At 49.3% G+C, this 16,968-nt stretch overlaps 2 protein-coding genes across 4 annotated transcripts in view; one reads left to right on the plus strand and one right to left on the minus strand.

Annotated features, from left to right (window-relative positions):
• Positions 1 to 85: 85 nt before the first annotated feature.
• The window catches only part of dhps (deoxyhypusine synthase), a 22,300-nt gene continuing 5,417 nt past the window's right edge, over positions 86 to 16,968 (minus strand). Inside the window, exons 1-10 of one of the 3 annotated variants that reach the window (XM_078429332.1) lie at positions 10,090 to 10,271; positions 7,558 to 7,862; positions 6,552 to 6,716; positions 5,420 to 5,541; positions 4,799 to 4,895; positions 4,130 to 4,216; positions 3,025 to 3,130; positions 1,636 to 1,739; positions 1,407 to 1,532; positions 86 to 818 (exon numbers count right to left, since the gene is read on the minus strand). In XM_078429332.1, coding sequence (XP_078285458.1) covers positions 723 to 818; positions 1,407 to 1,532; positions 1,636 to 1,739; positions 3,025 to 3,130; positions 4,130 to 4,216; positions 4,799 to 4,895; positions 5,420 to 5,541; positions 6,552 to 6,716; positions 7,558 to 7,752 — 1,098 coding nt within the window. In that variant the 5' untranslated portion in view covers positions 7,753 to 7,862; positions 10,090 to 10,271 and the 3' untranslated portion in view covers positions 86 to 722. Of the gene's footprint in view, positions 819 to 1,406; positions 1,533 to 1,635; positions 1,740 to 3,024; positions 3,131 to 4,129; positions 4,217 to 4,798; positions 4,896 to 5,419; positions 5,542 to 6,551; positions 6,717 to 7,557; positions 7,863 to 10,089; positions 10,272 to 16,968 lie in introns of those variants that run through there. The other 2 variants (XM_078429331.1, XM_078429333.1) reach the window with 2 other exon arrangements.
• LOC144610548 (guanine nucleotide-binding protein G(I)/G(S)/G(O) subunit gamma-7-like) overlaps positions 12,727 to 16,968 on the plus strand; it is a 7,069-nt gene continuing 2,827 nt past the window's right edge. The window contains exons 1-2 of the mRNA XM_078429337.1: positions 12,727 to 12,864; positions 16,118 to 16,254. Of these exons, the coding sequence (XP_078285463.1) occupies positions 16,162 to 16,254 (93 nt within the window). The 5' untranslated portion in view covers positions 12,727 to 12,864; positions 16,118 to 16,161. The remainder of the gene's footprint in view (positions 12,865 to 16,117; positions 16,255 to 16,968) is intronic.

The following is a 16,968-nucleotide window of genomic DNA, read 5'->3' on the forward strand; positions in this document are numbered from 1 at the left end:
TGCAAACACAGTATGGCAGCAACTCCACCGCTGTGCCACCCTGTGTGGCAAATAATTGGACACCTGACAAATAAAATAGTCTTCAAACTCAATCATGATTTTATTCATATCCATGCACCAGTCATATCTTAAAATTACATATTTGGAAAACAATTGTGCAGAAGTTTATCCAGCTAGAAACCCCCAGTAGTCTTGACCAGAAAATACCCGTGTTTAATGTGTTGAGAACACTCGGTCACTGGGACAAAGTGTTACTCCAGACCCTGCAAGCTCTGCTTAGATCTACTTAGGATCCACTATTGTTTTAACTCACGAATGCCCTCGAAAGATTTCAGTAAAGTAATGTTCTCTCCCAGATCCCCATTCTTGTGTGTGCGCGCACACTGACACACCCATAAACTGACACACCCAGCTACCTGTTACTCAACGTCTCATACCCGTGGTATGTAAAAGCAGATACAAAAGTCAGACAAAAGATAAAGCATGCATTCACTACTACAAGTAGTTGGATGAAGTGCTGAATGTGGGCACAGGTAATTCCCTCAGCGTGCCACACGCCTCTCCTTCCTTCCTTGTCTGAGAGATTAGGAATCGCAACATGCTCCTAATGTGGCAACATCTGCTTCCCAGTAGTGACAGATAGGATCCCAATGCCCCCTGACCTCAGGAGACGGTGCCATTGGTCGCAGGTTCTACGACTCGCCTGCCTTAATGCGAGTGCATTAAATCATCTTTGAATGGGACGCAAATGCACTCAACTTGGACGCGAATGTTTCAGCGACCAACAGAGGGAAAACAAGAGTGGCGTCGGCACAGATCTAGGAGAAAGAACAGGTGCTCAGTACAGTGATCTCTCCGGGTCCCACCCACCCACTCTCCAAACATTCATAAGTGATAGGAGCAGAATTAGGCCATTCAGCCCATCAAGTCTACTCCGCTATTCAATCACGGCTGATCTATCTCTCCCTCCTAACCCCATTCTCCTGCCTTCTCCCTAAAACCCCTGACACCCGCACTGATCAAGAATCTATCAATCTCTGCCTTAATAATATCCACTGACTTGGCCTCCACAGCCTTCTGTGGCAATGAATTCCACAGATTTACCACCCTCTGACTAAAGAAATTCCTCTTCACCTCGTTCCTAAAGGAACGTCCTTTAATTCTAAGGCTATGACCTCTGGTCCTTGATTCTCCCACTAGTGGAAACATCCTCTCCACATCCACTCTATCCAGGCCTTTCACTCTTTGAAAGTGATTACTCTGTTCAGTTATTGAAGCCTCACTCCATCCAATGTTGACACCTCCCTCTCACTTGCCTGTGACTTCAGCGCTTTCCCTCCCGACCTTCTCACACAGGCAATAGTTGTGTGCTTTGACACCACTGCAGACCGATGAAAGACACTCACCTTCACAGGCTTCGCTTCCATGCGGATTTTACCCCAGGACACGGCTTCGTCCGGTTTGGCTCCAGAATCTGAGCCGTCAAACTCCTGGCCTGTGTTGACAAACACCGCGTAGTCTGCTCCGTTCCTCTGTCAGTGAATGAAGGATGGAGAAAACAAATTAGGATCAATAAAAGGATGGGGGGGGGGAGGGTCACAGGAATAAATTGGAGCAAAGGCAGAGGGCACTGACCATGAGGTTGGCGTTGGCAATGTGATGCTTCACCACGCCGCCTCCCAGAACAATCATCCCTGTCCGTTTGGCGTATACCGCCTGGTTGTTTATTCCTCGGATGTCTGGAGGGAGGAGCGGAAGGACAGGAGTTACCACAGCACTCGTTCACCGACTCTCCAACACCCCCCCCCCCCCCCCGCATTCTGTCTCTCCAGAGATGCTGCCTGGCCCGCTGAGATACTCCAGCTTTTTGTGTCTATCTTCGGTTTAAACCAGCATCTGCAGTTCCTTCCTACACATCCACCTGCCATCTTAAATCTCCCTTTCCCACTGCACCTCACATTGACACCACCTCCCCTGCACTGCTTATGCGGAGCAATGCCCAGCAGTAAAGCAGCATTCAGTGTGGACAGCACCCAGCCACACGGGCAGAGAAATATCACCAGGACCAATTAGTGAAGGTCTCCACTCATAGGTTGTAGGAGAGGAATTAGGCCATTCAGCCCATCAAGGCTACTCTGCCATTCAATCGTGGCTCATCTATATTTCCCTCTCAACCCCATTGCTCAACTGCCTTCTCCCCATAACCCTGGATCAAGAATCTGTCCATCTCCACCTCAGCAATATCCATTGACACGGCCTCCGCGGCATTCTGGTGCAATGAATTCCACAGATTCACCTCCCGTTGAGCAGTCTTTATGTTGAGTGAAAGTTGCAGACTGGAATATGCTGCATTACTGCATGTGAACACCCTGGAACGAAGGAGATTACGGAGAGTGGAAGGCACTGCCCAGTCCATCACAGGTACTGACCTCCCCACCATTGAAGGCATCTAAACGAGGTACTGCCCCAAAAAGGGATCCAGTAACACATCATCACATTTTACTCTTACCAACAGGAAAGTATAAGAGTCTGAAAACCATTATCACCAGGGTTCAAGAATAGTTGAACATTACACAACACGAACCTCAACTATAAACTTCTATGGCCTATCTTTGGCTGCACTAAGAGATATGAGTATATTGCACCAGTGCTGTGGTTATTAATTTATTGGTTTTATTTTATTACAGATGCCCCCCGACTTGCGACGCTTCGTCTTACGATATTTCGACATAACGATGGTGCAAACGCTGGGCAATGGCCGGCAGTGAGCCGCAGCTCGCCGCAGCTCGCTTCCGGCCTCGTGATTGCGTGTATTAAATGAATTTCAACGTACGATATTTTCGGTTTGCGATGGGTTTTTCGGAACGTGACCCCATCGTAAGTTGAGGAGCACCTGCACATATTATCTGTGCGCATTGCCTATATAGGCCTGTAATGCTGCTGATTAAGAAATTTTATGTTCCTTCGTAGGTACATGGGACAATTAAACACTTAACTTAGTGTATAAAGCCAAGGCCCACATACCTTCAACAATGTCGAGCACCAGCCCAGGCTTCTTATAGGAGTGGAAGTAGATCATGTCACCGATGGAGCCATCTGTTAGGGCAGGACTGAAGACAGGGATGTTGTTCTGCAAAAGAGGATCAAAATTGGAGAGAGACAAAAAAAAAAGCTGGAGTAACTCAGTAGGACAGGCAGCATCTCTGGAGAGAAGGAATAGATGACGGTTCAGAATGAGACCAGACTTCAAAATTGGAGATATGTGAAAACAATTTATAGTCCGCTCCAGGAGCGAGATACAATCTGAACATGTGGGGATTGGGTGTGTAGGGACAGACAGACACGCGCACACACACACACACACACGCATACAGAGATACGCGCACACAGAGACGCATGCACACACACAGACAGACACACACACACACAGAGACAGACAGACACACACACAGACAGACAGACACACACACACACACACACACACACACACACACACACAGACACACAAGGGAAAGAGAAGCTGCAATTGAACACAAAGTGAGAAACTGAATCAGATCCTGAGGGGGCCAACATGACAGAGTAGACATCAGGAAGTTTCCACTGGTGGGAGAGCCTTGAACAAAAGTGCACAGTTACAAGATGAGGTGCCAGTGATTACAAACAGAGGTGTATTAAAAACAGGACTCCTCACAAAGGGATGGATCACTGGATTCTCCATCTCAGGATTGCAAAGGCTAGATCAATGGGATTATTTAAGAGGACGTAAATACATTGAAAGAATAAGTAATTGATGGCTGTGCGGAAATGGCACAGCTGAAGAGAAGAAGCCTGGAGCTCCAGATTCGTGACATGGGGCAAGCTAGAGGGGCCAAGTGGCCTACACCTGCTCTTAGCTTCTCATGTTTCAGGCAAGAGCAGTCCCACTGAACTGGGCCCCAGAGAGGCGCACTTTGGAGGAGGGTAATGGCTTCATTCATGACGCAGAGGGGCGAGGATGAAGAGTGGTCCTCAGTCCACACAGGCACGTCAGTTGTGACTTTGATCAGCCAGCAGGCCCCTGGGCAGAGTGAGTCGAAAGTTGCAAACACAGTGACAGACTCAGTGAGTGACTCGTACGTGAATCCTGTACCTTGTAAGCCCAGTAGTAGACGGACTCTGGGTTATCGATCTCTTTCCCGAGTCGAGCTATCATCTTTGATGGAGACCAATTCACTCCCTGAAGTAAGAACACATGGCCATCAGTGTCTGCAATGCAGACTGCAGGAAACAGCCATGAAACAGCGTAGAACTGAAGCTGCCACTAATATAAGCTTGAAACACTCACTTTTTCCAATTTAAAGGTCTTCAGCCTTTTATCTCAAAAACATATTCATTTCAATTATTATCTTTTAAATTTAGAAATACTGCGTGGAAACAGGTCCTTCAGCCCACCGAGTCCACACTGCCCAGCAAACCCCGCACATTAACACAACCTACACACATTTTACATTTATACCAAGCCAATTAACCTACAGACCTGTACGTCTTTGGAGTGTGGGAGGAAACCAAAGATCTCGGAGAAAACCCGCGCAGGTCACGGGGAGAACGTACAAACTCCGTACAGACGGCGCCCGTAGTCAGGACCGAACTTGAGTCTCCGGTGCTGCAAGGGCTGTAAGGCAGCAACTCTACCGCTGCGCCATCGTGCCGCCCACATTAACTAACTTCATGCAGCTACGTTGTTCTGTTGAACCTTTAGATCGACAGAAAGACTTAAGTTCCTGCCATCCCTCCTGGTAGTCGGGGTGGGTTGCCTCACCTGCTCCTTCTGCTCCAGTAGCATCTGATCCAGAATTGGCATCAACCAGTCCTCAAATTTGCAATAGTTGTCATTGGGGATCAGAAGGTTTCCAATCCTGTCATCAATTACAAGATCATTTAGGAATGAGTACAACCGGTAATTAGTTGAATTCAAAACAAGCAGTGGGTTTGGCTTCATCCTTGCAGATCTGGGAGGCTGGAGAGGAGGTCCACTCCCCACACAGTGTAGAGTGAGCTCCACTCCATCATCTAACTGATCCTGCCCTCCACGTGTTTGACGAGACCCTGTAGGAGCAGCCTTATTGCATCTAAGCAAGTTCACAAGTCATAGGAGCAGAATTAATCCATTTGGCCCATCGAGTCTACTCCGACATTCAATCATGGCTGATCTATCTTTCTCTCTCAACCCCATTCTCCTGCTTTTCTCCCCAAATCCCCTGACACCCGTACTAATTAGGAATCTGTCAATCTCCACCATAAAATACACAAATGACTTGGACTCCACAGCAATGTAGCAATTAATTCCACAGATTACCACCCTCTGACCTGGGCCTTGATCCTCAGCCAGCACCACATCAGGACGGCTTTAAATTGTATGCAGATGGTAGTGACTCCCTACCTGTTAATCCCATTGGCTCGCAGTTCTTTACCCGTCAGGTTGAAGTCCCCCAGGAAGGTTGGTGCGAGACACTTGATGAAATCCTCCTCGATACCGCCCGCCGTGGTCACCAAACAGTCAACCTGCAAGGGGCGGGAGAGAGGAAGTTAGGCCAGTAAACAGGAAGAGCAAAAGGATCTGGGAAACAGAATTAACAAACTGCTTCTTCCCACAAACATGCTGCATCGAGCTCCGCAGCCATGGCCTACAGGAACCAGCACATCACTGTGGCAATCGGTGAATGTACAGTGAGCCGGGCAGCGTTGAGATCTGGGTTTGCCTTGGTGCCTCTTGTGGGCAATGTTGTCGCTGGAGTGAGACCCTGGAGTGGAGCCAGGGGACATGTATGGGTGGCTGCATCAGCAACCCCAAAACTCTGCTGCCTGTGGCCTTGTGTGGGTTGGGTCAGCGTGGCCACAAAGGTCCACCAATACGGGCGGCACAGTGGCGCGGCCAGTAGAGCTGCTACATCACAGCTCCAGTTCTGCAGCTTCACCCCTGGCCTCCGGTGTGGAGTTTCCACATTCTCCATGAGCTCCCCCCTGGTGCTCTGGCTTCCTCCCACCTCACAAAGAAATGCTGAACAGGTTAATAGTTTATTATCACGTGTACCGAGGTACAGTGAAAAGCTTTTGTTGCGTGCTAACCAGTCAGCGGAAAGACAATACATGATTACAATCAAGCCATTTACAGTGTGTAGACACATGATATGGGAATAAGGTTTAGTGCAAGGTAAAGTCAGTAAAGTCTGATTAATGGTAGTGCGAGGGTATCCAATGAGGTAGATAGTTGTTCAGCACTGCTCTCTGGTAGCGGTATGATGATAACCACATGTTGCCTGATAACAGCTGGGAAGAAGCTGTCCCTGAATCTGGAGGTGATGGGAACACAGAGAAAATAATGGGTTTGGTGTACACTTAGTGTAGACGTTTGTTTGATGTTCAGCTCGGACCTGGTGGATGACGAGCCTGATTCACTGCTTTGACTATCACAGTACCAGCCCAGAGCAGGTGACTCATTGCCTTTCTGGGGTTGGAAGCCAGTTGGCTACTGGCCGAGGGACAGGATAATACACCCCAACGCCAGACCCTACCATGTTGTGCTGCACAAGGAAGCGGATGGTTTCTCGAATACCAGAGCTGATGAGGTTCGAGGTATATCCCAGGAAAATTTTGCAGCCCGATATGTTCCGTTGACACGGGTTCAGGTTGATGGAATCCTTCTCCGATTCTTCCAAGGGCTCCAACTTCTTCTCGATCTGAGAACGTACAACAGAACTCAGGCCTGCTGTTGCCACCACGCGTACAGCCACGAGCAATCGAGCTGACCCAAACCCAAACACACAATGCCAGAAATACTCAGCAGGGGAAAGAGAGGGGGAAAGATTTAGTAGAAACCCGAGGGGCAACATTTGTTTTTACAAAAAGGGTGATATGTATATGGAATGAGGTATATGGTTCCACTAGGTACATGGAACGAGCTGCTGGAGGAGGTATGTAGGAAAATAACTGCAGATGCTGGTACAAATCGAAGGTATCACAAAATGCTGGAGTAACTCAGCGGGTCAGGCAGCATCTCTGGAGAGAAGGAATGGGTGACGTTTTGGGTTGAGACCCTTCTTCAGACCTGTCCCCGAAGATACTGCGGGTCAGGCAGCATCTCTGGAGAGAAGGAACGGGTGATGTTTCGGGTCGAGACCCTTCTTCAGACAGGTCTGAAGAAGGGTCTCGACCCAAAACGTCACCCATTCCTTCTCTCCAGAGATGCTGCCTGATCCACTGAGTTACTCCAGCATTTTGTGATACCTTCTGCTGGAGGAGGTAGTTGAGGCAGGTACCATCACAACATTGAAAAAACATTTGGACACATATGTGGATAGGATAGGTTTAGAAGGATATGGGCTAAATGCCGGCAGGTGGAACTAATGTAGATGGGACATGTTGGTCTCCGTAGGCAAGTTGGGCCGACAGGCCTGTTTCCACACTGTATGACTCTGACACAGTGCTCTGGAATAGAAATCCCACAAAAACTCGCCAATGAGATTACAACAGACAGATAAGCTGCATTCTGATCACCGCTAAAGGAGCGGAGGTACTTACCATAGCATTGATCTGCTCCACAGCATGGCCAAAGTTAGTTGCCTGGTAACCCGTGGTCAGGTAGGACTGCAGCAATGCGTGGTGGTCAACACCTTTGTTGAAGTCATAGCCCTTGACCTGCAGAGATCCCTCGGGCATCACGGCGCTCCCTTTGAGAACTGTGTTTCGGGCCACCGATGGAGCGAATTCCGCCATTCCTTCTGTTTCCAACGGTTGATCAACACGTCAAACGTCCTCTCAGTCAGAGCCTTGGAATGAGTGAGCCACAGAAACCGGGATGAGTGAGAGGGGGTGAGACAAGGCAGCTGTAAAAGTGTGATGTTACAGAACTAGAGCAGAGAAGCAAGCTTCACCATCTCCTTATAAGAAGATAACTGCAGATGCTGGTACAAATGGAAGGTATTTATTCACAAAATGCTGGAGTAACTCAGCAGGTCAGGCAGCATCTCGGGAGAGAAGGAATGGATGACGTTTCGGGTCGAGACCCTTCTTCACCATGCCTCTCACTGCAACTCTCTGCACTGCGCCCTTTTTTTTAGTCAGAGAGTCAAAGAACTGTACAGTATGCAAAAACAATCCTTTGGCCCATAAAGGAAACATGAAATATGCAGTCACGAGTTAGGCTAGATGTTAAATTACAATAAAAACACAAGTACTTTGTTGTATCATGAGGACAAGCATCCCACCACTTCCTGGTGAGTTCCTTCAGCATCCTTTATCAACTTCACAACATCCGTCTTGCAGTTCGCCACTAGTACGCCCAACTGCTGACCCACCCTTCTATTCCTCTGTGTTTCATGTAATTATCCGGATGGTTCTTAAAACGTTACGAGAATATCCAGCTCTGCCACCTCTTCAGACAATGCATCCCTAACTCCATTCACCTCGAGGGTGAATATAATCCCTCTCAGAACACCTCCAAACAAATCAGCCAGGAGTTCTAGCGGTCGACAATTTGCATTTAACGACAGAGGGATACCATAGATACATAAAAAGTAGGTGCAGGAGGCCATTCGGCCCTTTCAGCCAGCACTGCCATTCAATATGATCATAGCTGATCATCCACAATCAGTATATTCACAAAATGCTGGAGTAACTCAGCAAGTCAGGCAGCATTTCGGGAGAGAAGGAATCGATTTGTACCAGCATCTGCAGTTATTCCTTTTATCCACAATCAGTACCCCGTTCCTGCTTTCTCCCCACATCCCTTGATTCCGTTAGCTCTAAGAGCTAAATCTAACTCTCTGTTGCAAACATTTATCAATCAAAAACCTGCAATGGCATAATTACATAACCCTGAGACCACAGAGCTGGCAGCATCTCTTTCAGACGCCAAGGCCCAATGCAAGTACACAGCAAGATCCCACTACAGTGCGGTGGCAGCCGGCCCTGTGACAGGGGGGGTCTCCCCGGCTCCACTCCCCTGGGTCTGGGCCACCAACCCATCACGTCCCATCAACCGGGCAGCGCTCCCTCTGGCCCATGGCTTGGCAGCAGGGACACACTGGGGCGAGCTGGGGGCCATAGTACCCATCCCCAGTAGCCGGCCGGTGTCTCCACTCCCTCCCCCTCTACCCTCCCCCTCTACTCTCCCCCCTCCACACCTCCCCCTCCCTCTCTCCACCCTCTCTCTCTCTCCCCACTCCACCCCCTCTCTCTCCCCCTCCTCCCCCTCCACCCCCTCTCTCCCCTCCCCCTTTCCTCTCTCCTCCTTCCCCTCTCCCCTCTCCTCTCCTCTCTCCCCCTCCACCCCCCTCTATCTCTCTCTTCCCTCCCCTCTCCTCCACCCCCTCCTCTCCACCCTCCCTCCCCACTCTCTCCCCTCCCCCTCTCTCCCTCCCCTCTCCATCCTCTCTCCCCCCTCCACCCTCTCCCTACCCCCTTCCCCATCTCTCCACCCCCCTCCACCTCTCTCTCCCTCCCTACCCCCTTCCCCCTCTCTCCCCACCCCCTTCCCCCTCTCCCCAACCCCCTTCTCTCTCCCTCCTCTCCCCCTCCATCCCACTCTCTCCCTCCCCACTCCACCCCCATCTCTCAACCCCTCCTCTCTCTCCCCTCTCTCTCTCCCCCCTCCCTCCCCCTCCCTCCTCTCTCCCCTCCTCTCTCCCTCCCTCCCTCTCTCTCCCCCTCTCTCTCCCTTCCCCCCTCTCTCTCCCCCCTCCCTTCCCCCCCTCCCTTCCCCCCTCTCTCTCCCCCCCTCCCTTCCCCCTCTCTCTCCCCCCTCCCTTCCCCCCTCTCTCCCCCCTCCCTTCCCCCTCTCTCTCCCCCCCTCCCTTCCCCCTCTCTCTCCCCCCCTCCCTTCCCCCTCTCTCCCCCCCTCCCTTCCCCCCTCTCTCCCCCCCCTCCCTTCCCCCTCTCTCCCTTCCCCCCTCTCTCCCCCCCTCCCTTCCCCCCCCTCTCTCCCCCCCCTCCCTTCCCCCTCTCTCTCCCCCCCTCCCTTCCCCCCTCTCTCCCCCCCTCCCTTCCCCCCCCTCTCTCCCCCCCCTCCCTTCCCCCCCCCTCTCTACCCCCCCTCCCTTCCCCCCTCCTCACCGTGTCCGTCCGTCGCTGCCTGTAGTTCCAGGTCCGTCTCCGGCTCCACACTGCGGCTGCGCGCCTGCTCTGCTCTGCCCCGCCCCCCACCGGCCGCGGATCACATTGCAGCCTCTCAGCCAATCACACGGGGAGCTGCAGGAGCAGAGACTGTGGGGCAGTGTGGAGAGTGTGACCAGTGGACAGAGTGGCCAGAGTGGACAGTGTGCCCAGAGTGGACAGTGGCCAGAGTAGAGAGTGTGGGGACTGTGGCCAGCATGGACAGAATGGAGAGTGGACAGTGGCCAGAGTGGGGAGTATGCCCAGAGTTGACAGTGGCCAGAGTGGACAGAGTGCAGAGAGTGCCCAGAGTGGACAGTGGCCAGAGTGGGGAGTGTGCCCAGGAGAGGCCAATTCTCTGAATGTATTCAAGAGAGAGCTAGATAGAGCTCTTAAGGAAAGCGGAGTCAGGGGGTATGGGGAGAAGGCAGGAACGGGGTACTTTGAAAATGATGATTGAGAATGATCAGCCATGATCACATTGAATGGCGGTGCTGGCTCGAAGGGCCAAATGGCCTCCTCCTGCACCTATTGTCTATTGAACAGTGGCCAGAGTAGAGACTGTGGAGAGAGTGGCCAGCATGGACAGAATGGAGAGTGTGGCCAGAGTGGAGAGTGTGGACAGAGTGGAGAGTGTGGACAGAGTGGGTAATGTGGGCAGTGTGGACAAAGGAGAGAGTGTGGACAAAGGAGAGAATGTGGACAAAGTGGAGAGTGTGGGCAGTGAACAGAATGGCCCCATAGCAGAAGCGTCCACGTGGTGGGGCTGGAAACTGGAAGTGTTCTGTGCTAATTCTGCTACCACCACCATCTATTGTACAAGTGATGGCTCCCACTGATTGTCGCCAGAAGCTTGTGTCCTTATCAGGATGGATGGTGACAGTGATGTCACATTTGAAACATGGACAATGGACACAAAAGAAGAAAAAGTGGACAGAATGGCCAGATGGACATTGGAGAGAGTGGACAGAGTTGATGGAATGAACAGAGAGAAGAGAGAGTGGACAGAATGGATAATATGAACAGAGGAGCGAGTGGACAGAATAGATTGAGTGGACAGAACTAGGGGCCACAGTTTAAGAATAAGGGATAGGCCATTTAGAACTGAGATGAGGAAAAACTTTTTCAGTCAGAGTTGTGAATCTGTGGAATTCTCTGCCTCAGAAGGCAGTGGAGGCCAATTCTCTGAATGCATTCAAGAGAGAGCTGGATAGAGCTCTTAAGGATAGTGGAGTCAGGGGGTATGGGGAGAAGGCAGGAACGGGGCACTGATTGAGAATGATCAGCCATGATCACATTGAATGGCGGCGCTGGCTCGATGGGCCGAATGGCCTCCTCCTGCACCTATTGTCTATTGACAGAGGATTCACGCGAGTACAGGCACAGAGCTATCAGACCTCATTACATAGCATACATTATATAATGTTAACCCAATCATCCCTGGGTTCATTCTCCTAAACCTCCTCTGGGCCCTCTCCAGTCACCAAATCCCTCCTCAGGCACGTCGTCCAAAACTGCTCACAATACCCCAAATGCAGTTTAATCATTGCCCTTTAAAGCCTAAGCATTACATCCCTGCATTTATATTCTAGTCCTCTTGAAATGAATGCTAACATTGTATTTGCCTGCCTTACTACCGATTCAACATGCAAATGACCCTTTTGGGAACCTTGCACCAGCACTCCCAAATTCATTTGCATCTCCGATCTCTAAATCCTCTCCCCATTTAGAAAATAGTCTACGCCTTTATTCCTATTACCAAAGTGCATGACCGCACTTTGCTACACTGTATTCCATCTGCCATTTCTTTACCCATTCTCCAAACCTGTCCAAGTCCTTCTTCAGACTATCTTCTTTCTCTACACTATCCGCCCCTCCACTTACTTTTGTATCATCCACAAAGCCACCAATTCCATCATCCAAATCATCAATAAACATGAAGAGTAGCGGCCCCAGCACTAACCCCTGGAGAACACCACTAGTCACTGGTAGCCAACAAGAAAAAAAGCTCCCTTTATACCAACTCTTTGCCTTCTGCCATTCAGTCGGTCATCTATCGTGCTATCTGCACTAACTGCTCTCTTCTTGTTTGGCAGCCTCACGTGTGGCACCTTATCAAAGGCCTTCTGAAATCCAAGTAACCAATATCCACTGATTCCCCCTTTGTCTATCCTGCTGTACTGTTCTATGGATGTTCTTTGTCGAACTCATCACAAAGATGATAAACGGCCCCTTCGGATTTATCAACCCCCTCCCAACTTCAATTATTCTCAAAGAAACAAATTTAAACATCTGAACAAAAGCACTGTGCTGTGGCCCTGAAGGATTAAAAGAATTCCAAAGAGGACTTATTTTTAAAACAAAGACTTTATAAATAAGCAAAGAGCAGTGGAGGGAGGGATGGGATGTTTTGAAGTCTGACATTTAACTGCATGACCCCTTGGTGTGCAGGCAGCTCCCTGCAGTTTTCAATGAGTGTGCCGCTGTTCTGCAGCACCGGGAAGCAAATGGATCAGGCAGGGAGGTGGGATGGAGGCAGAGTGTGAGCAATGTGCACCAGCATCAGTAGCACATCAGTCAGTCTGAGCACTCTGCTCCCAGCTCAAGGATAGGCTGCTCTCTCCGGTTTTACCTTCAAAGGGAATTCTGGTTCCCATTTGAAGAGGTTTACCAGCACCATCTACATCAGAGCTCTGAAGAGAGAAAGCAGAGTCCGAGAACTAGCTGTTGCCTTGGGTATGTAAAATTATGTTTAATCTTGGTCATTTTAGTTTTTAATATCTTATTAATTTAATCAATGGACAAGTTAATAAACTACAGTAAAACTAACACAGTCGCCTCTGTTTTCTAGTGTTAGATTGGCAGATTTGCTGGACTTTTGGATAAACTCCTATGATACCCAAGCACAACTTTATTTTACTTTTTTTTCACATTGCATTGTGTGTAGTTAGAGATTAGTATAATACATTGTGTGTAAGAAGGAACATGCATAGGTGAGTCTGAAGAATGTCCCGACCCGAAACATCACCTGTCCATTTTCTCCACGAGATGCTAACTGACTCGCTGAGTTACTCTAGCACTTTCTGGCTGGCCTCGTTTTTCATGTACACTATTCCATTTCTGTTCCTTTCCTGGATTTCATCTCTGCCATTGGGCTCCAAACTCTGAAGTTTCCACTCCTACATTCACCTCTACCCTCCTCTCTCTCTCTCTCTTTCCTTTTCTCAGGCACTCCTTTTTAACCTTTGTGATCTAGCTCTAGGTTATCAGCCCCAACACCTACGTTTTGCTTGATTGTGCTCCCATGCCCTGTCTTGGGATTGTTTGTGGAGGAAGGAACTGCAGATGCTGGTTTAAACCAAAGATAGACAGAAAAAAGCTCCCTTTCCCTTTCCCTCAACTCTCAGTCTGAAGAAGAGACTCGACCCAACCCGAAAATTGACTAGGTTAATTCCCGGAATGGCGGGACTATCATATATTAAAAGACTGGAGCGACTAGGCTTGTATACACTGGAATTTAGAAGGATGAGAGGAGATCTTATCGAAACGTATAAGATTATTAAGGGGTTGGACACGTTAGAGGCAGGAAACATGTTCCCAATGTTGGGGGAGTCCAGAACCAGGGGCCACAGTTTAAGAATAAGGGGTAGGCCATTTAGAACTGAGATGAGGAAAAACTTTTTCAGTCAGAGAGTTGTGAATCTGTGGAATTCTCTGCCTCAGAAGGCAGTGGAGGCCAATTCTCTGAATGCATTCAAGAGAGAGCTAGATAGAGCTCTTAAGGATAGCGGAGTCAGGGGGTATGGGGAGAAGGCAGGAACTGGGTACTGATTGAGAATGATCAGCCATGATCACATTGAATGGTGGTGCTGGCTCAAAGGGTCGAATGGCCTCCTCCTGCACCTATTGTCTATTGTCACCTATTCCTTTTCTCCAGAGATGCTGTTTGACCCTCTGAGTTACTCCAGCTTTTTGTGTCTATCTTGGGATTGTTTGCTGGCCAAAGGTGATGCATAAATGGGAGATGCTGTTGTAAATGGGTAGTGGGTTTGAGCATTGGCATCATACCAGCATCCGCTGTGAGATCTTGGTGGCATTCTGTAAGGCCTTCCAGCATAAACCATCTGTGCTGGGTGCTGCCTTATGCACCTCCTGTTGTGGGACTGCTCAACCTTAAAGAACAGAGCCTAAAGCTAAGGCATGCAAATGAGACTGGGTTTGAGTTTTAAACATCAGAAGAGGGAGGTGAGATGAGGTATGTGGAATATATACCAGCATCAGTGCTGAAACGATGCATTGTTTGATGAAGAATTTGCTTTAATAGCTCACACTCACAGCAGGTTTGGGAGGGGCAATTATTAGAGCAACCAAGTATGCTTGGAGATTACCCGAGGCACAACTTAATTGGCAAACCTCTCAGAGTGGGGGAGGACACAATAGCAAGCACTGGAGTGATCCTCTGCCTTGGGTACATCAAGGGAGCAGAGAGGGGACAGGGTCAGTATCTGACCCAGAGGAGGGGATTGAGATGTAGCCCCACAATACTGGGAAGAAAATTATTATAGCACTTAAGGGGCAGCACAGTTACGCAGCAGTAGAGTTGCTGCCTCACAGCGCCAGAGACCCGGGTTCGATCCCGACTATGGGTGCTGTCTGTACAGAGTTTACAAGTTCTCCCTGTGACCACGTGGGTTTTCTCTGGGTGCTCCGGGTTTCCTCCCACATTCCAGATGTGCAGGTTTGTAGGTTAAATGGCCTCTGTAAAATTGTCCCTAGAGTGTAGGATAGAACTAGTGTACGGGGTGATCGCTGGTCGGTGTGGACTCGGTGGGCCTGTTTTCACGCTCTATCTCTAAACTAAACTAGAACTATCAGCTCATGGATTGAATAGGGAAACTTAGATGGGCACTGGAACCACAAAAATGTTGAGGTTCAGTGTAACGACTCTGTTTGGAGTGTACCTGTCACCCATTCTTCAGATTTAATGCTGTCATTCAGGTCTCATTAGTTACTCCCCAGAATGTGGAATTCTCTGCCACAGAAGGCAGTGGAGGCCGATTCTCTGGATGCTTTCAAGAGAGTTAGATGGAGCTCTTAAAGATAGTGTAGTCAAGGTGATATGGGGAGAAGGCAGGAACGGGGTACTGATTGTGAATGATCAGCCATGATCACATTCAATAGCGGTGCTGGCTTGAAGGGCCGAATGGCCTCCTCCTGCACCTATTTATTGTCTATTGTGACCATGCAGCTGACCCTTTTCCGGTTCTGGTTTAATCTGTGTGCAGTTTTGGTCTCCAAATTTGAGGAAGGATATTCTTGCTATTGAGGGCGTGCAGCATAGGTTTACTAGGTTAATTCCCGGTCTGGCGGGACTGTCATATGTTGAAAGACTGGAGCGACTAGGCTTGTATACACTGGAATTTAGAAGGATGAGAGGGGATCTTATTGAAACGTATAAGATTATTAAGGGGTTGGACACGTTAGAGGCAGGAAACATGTTCCCAATGTTGGGGGAGTCCAGAACAAGGGGCCACAGTTTAAGAATAAGGGGTAGGCCATTTAGAACTGAGATGAGGAAAAAAAAATTCAGTCAGAGAGTTGTGAATCTGTGGAATTCTCTGCCTCAGAAGGCAGTGGAGGCCAATTCTCCGAATGCATTCAAGAGAGAGCTAGATAGAGCTCTTAAGGATAGCGGAGTCAGGGGGTATGGGGAGAAGGCAGGAACGGGGTAATGATTGTGGATGATCAGCTATGATCACAGTGAATGGCGGTGCTGGCTCGAAGGGCCAAATGGCCTCCTCCTACACCTATTGTCTATTGTGTCTGAGTGTCCAGAGAAGGACTTACCCTGTTAATTTCCAGAAAGGGTCTTGCATCTTGGAGCTTGTAGTTCTAACAAATGCTGAGGCTCTGCGGAGACATTACCAGCATTGTGTGGATGTGTACCTGCATTAGCCCCTCGAGTTCTGCTCTGTTTTGCCTCCCTCAGGATTGTAGCTGGGCCCGCTCACTGCAGTTGGCACAGGCTCAACGATGTCCACAAAAGCAGTCACCGCAAACCACATCACTCACACCAGGAAGGCGGTGGAACAGCTGCGGATGGAGGCGGGCATCGAACGGATTAAGGTAAATCCATGGCAATCAGTGGCGAGAGATGAAGAGATTTTTTTCTGGAGAATTTGTCAAGAACTGGGGTCTGGGCAGTCAGTGGATCATGGGAGTGTGGTCAGCAGATTGATTCCAATTTGGGCACGAGACCAACTCGAGGAAGGTGGAGAAGATGGTCAAAAATGAGCAGTTCTGCAAAATAAATGACAGCTACAGAAGGACAAATAATTGGTAACGAAGTTTGAGAACCCATAAACACAGAATAACATTAAAGATAAATCTAGTAAAACAGAAGAGAGCATGTTCTGTGTTCTGGCACGTTCTGGACTTGTCAGAAGCTTTTTATGTGGCAGTATGTCACCTTCATCCCCTAGTTAATCGCTTTAGAGATACAGCATGGAAACAGGCCCTTTGGCCCACATCGGCCATCGATTCTATGTTATCCCACTCTGTCCACACTAGGGGCAATTTACAGTGGCCAATCAACCTATACTACTGAACGTCTTTGGGATGTGGGAGAAACACCCAGAGGAAACCCACACAGTCATAGGGGGATTGGGCAAACTCCACACAGAGAACACCAAAGGTCGCAAACAAACTCAGATCTCTGATGCTGTGAGGCAGCATCTCTACCAGCAGTGCTACTGTGCTGTCCTCACCGACACAAAAAGTGATGCGTGTATAGAATGAGCTGCCAGAGCAGGTTGAGGCTGGGACTATCCCAACGTTTGA

Source organism: Rhinoraja longicauda, chromosome 37, assembly GCF_053455715.1.
Source record: "Rhinoraja longicauda isolate Sanriku21f chromosome 37, sRhiLon1.1, whole genome shotgun sequence".
Taxonomy (NCBI): Eukaryota; Metazoa; Chordata; class Chondrichthyes; order Rajiformes; family Arhynchobatidae; genus Rhinoraja; species Rhinoraja longicauda.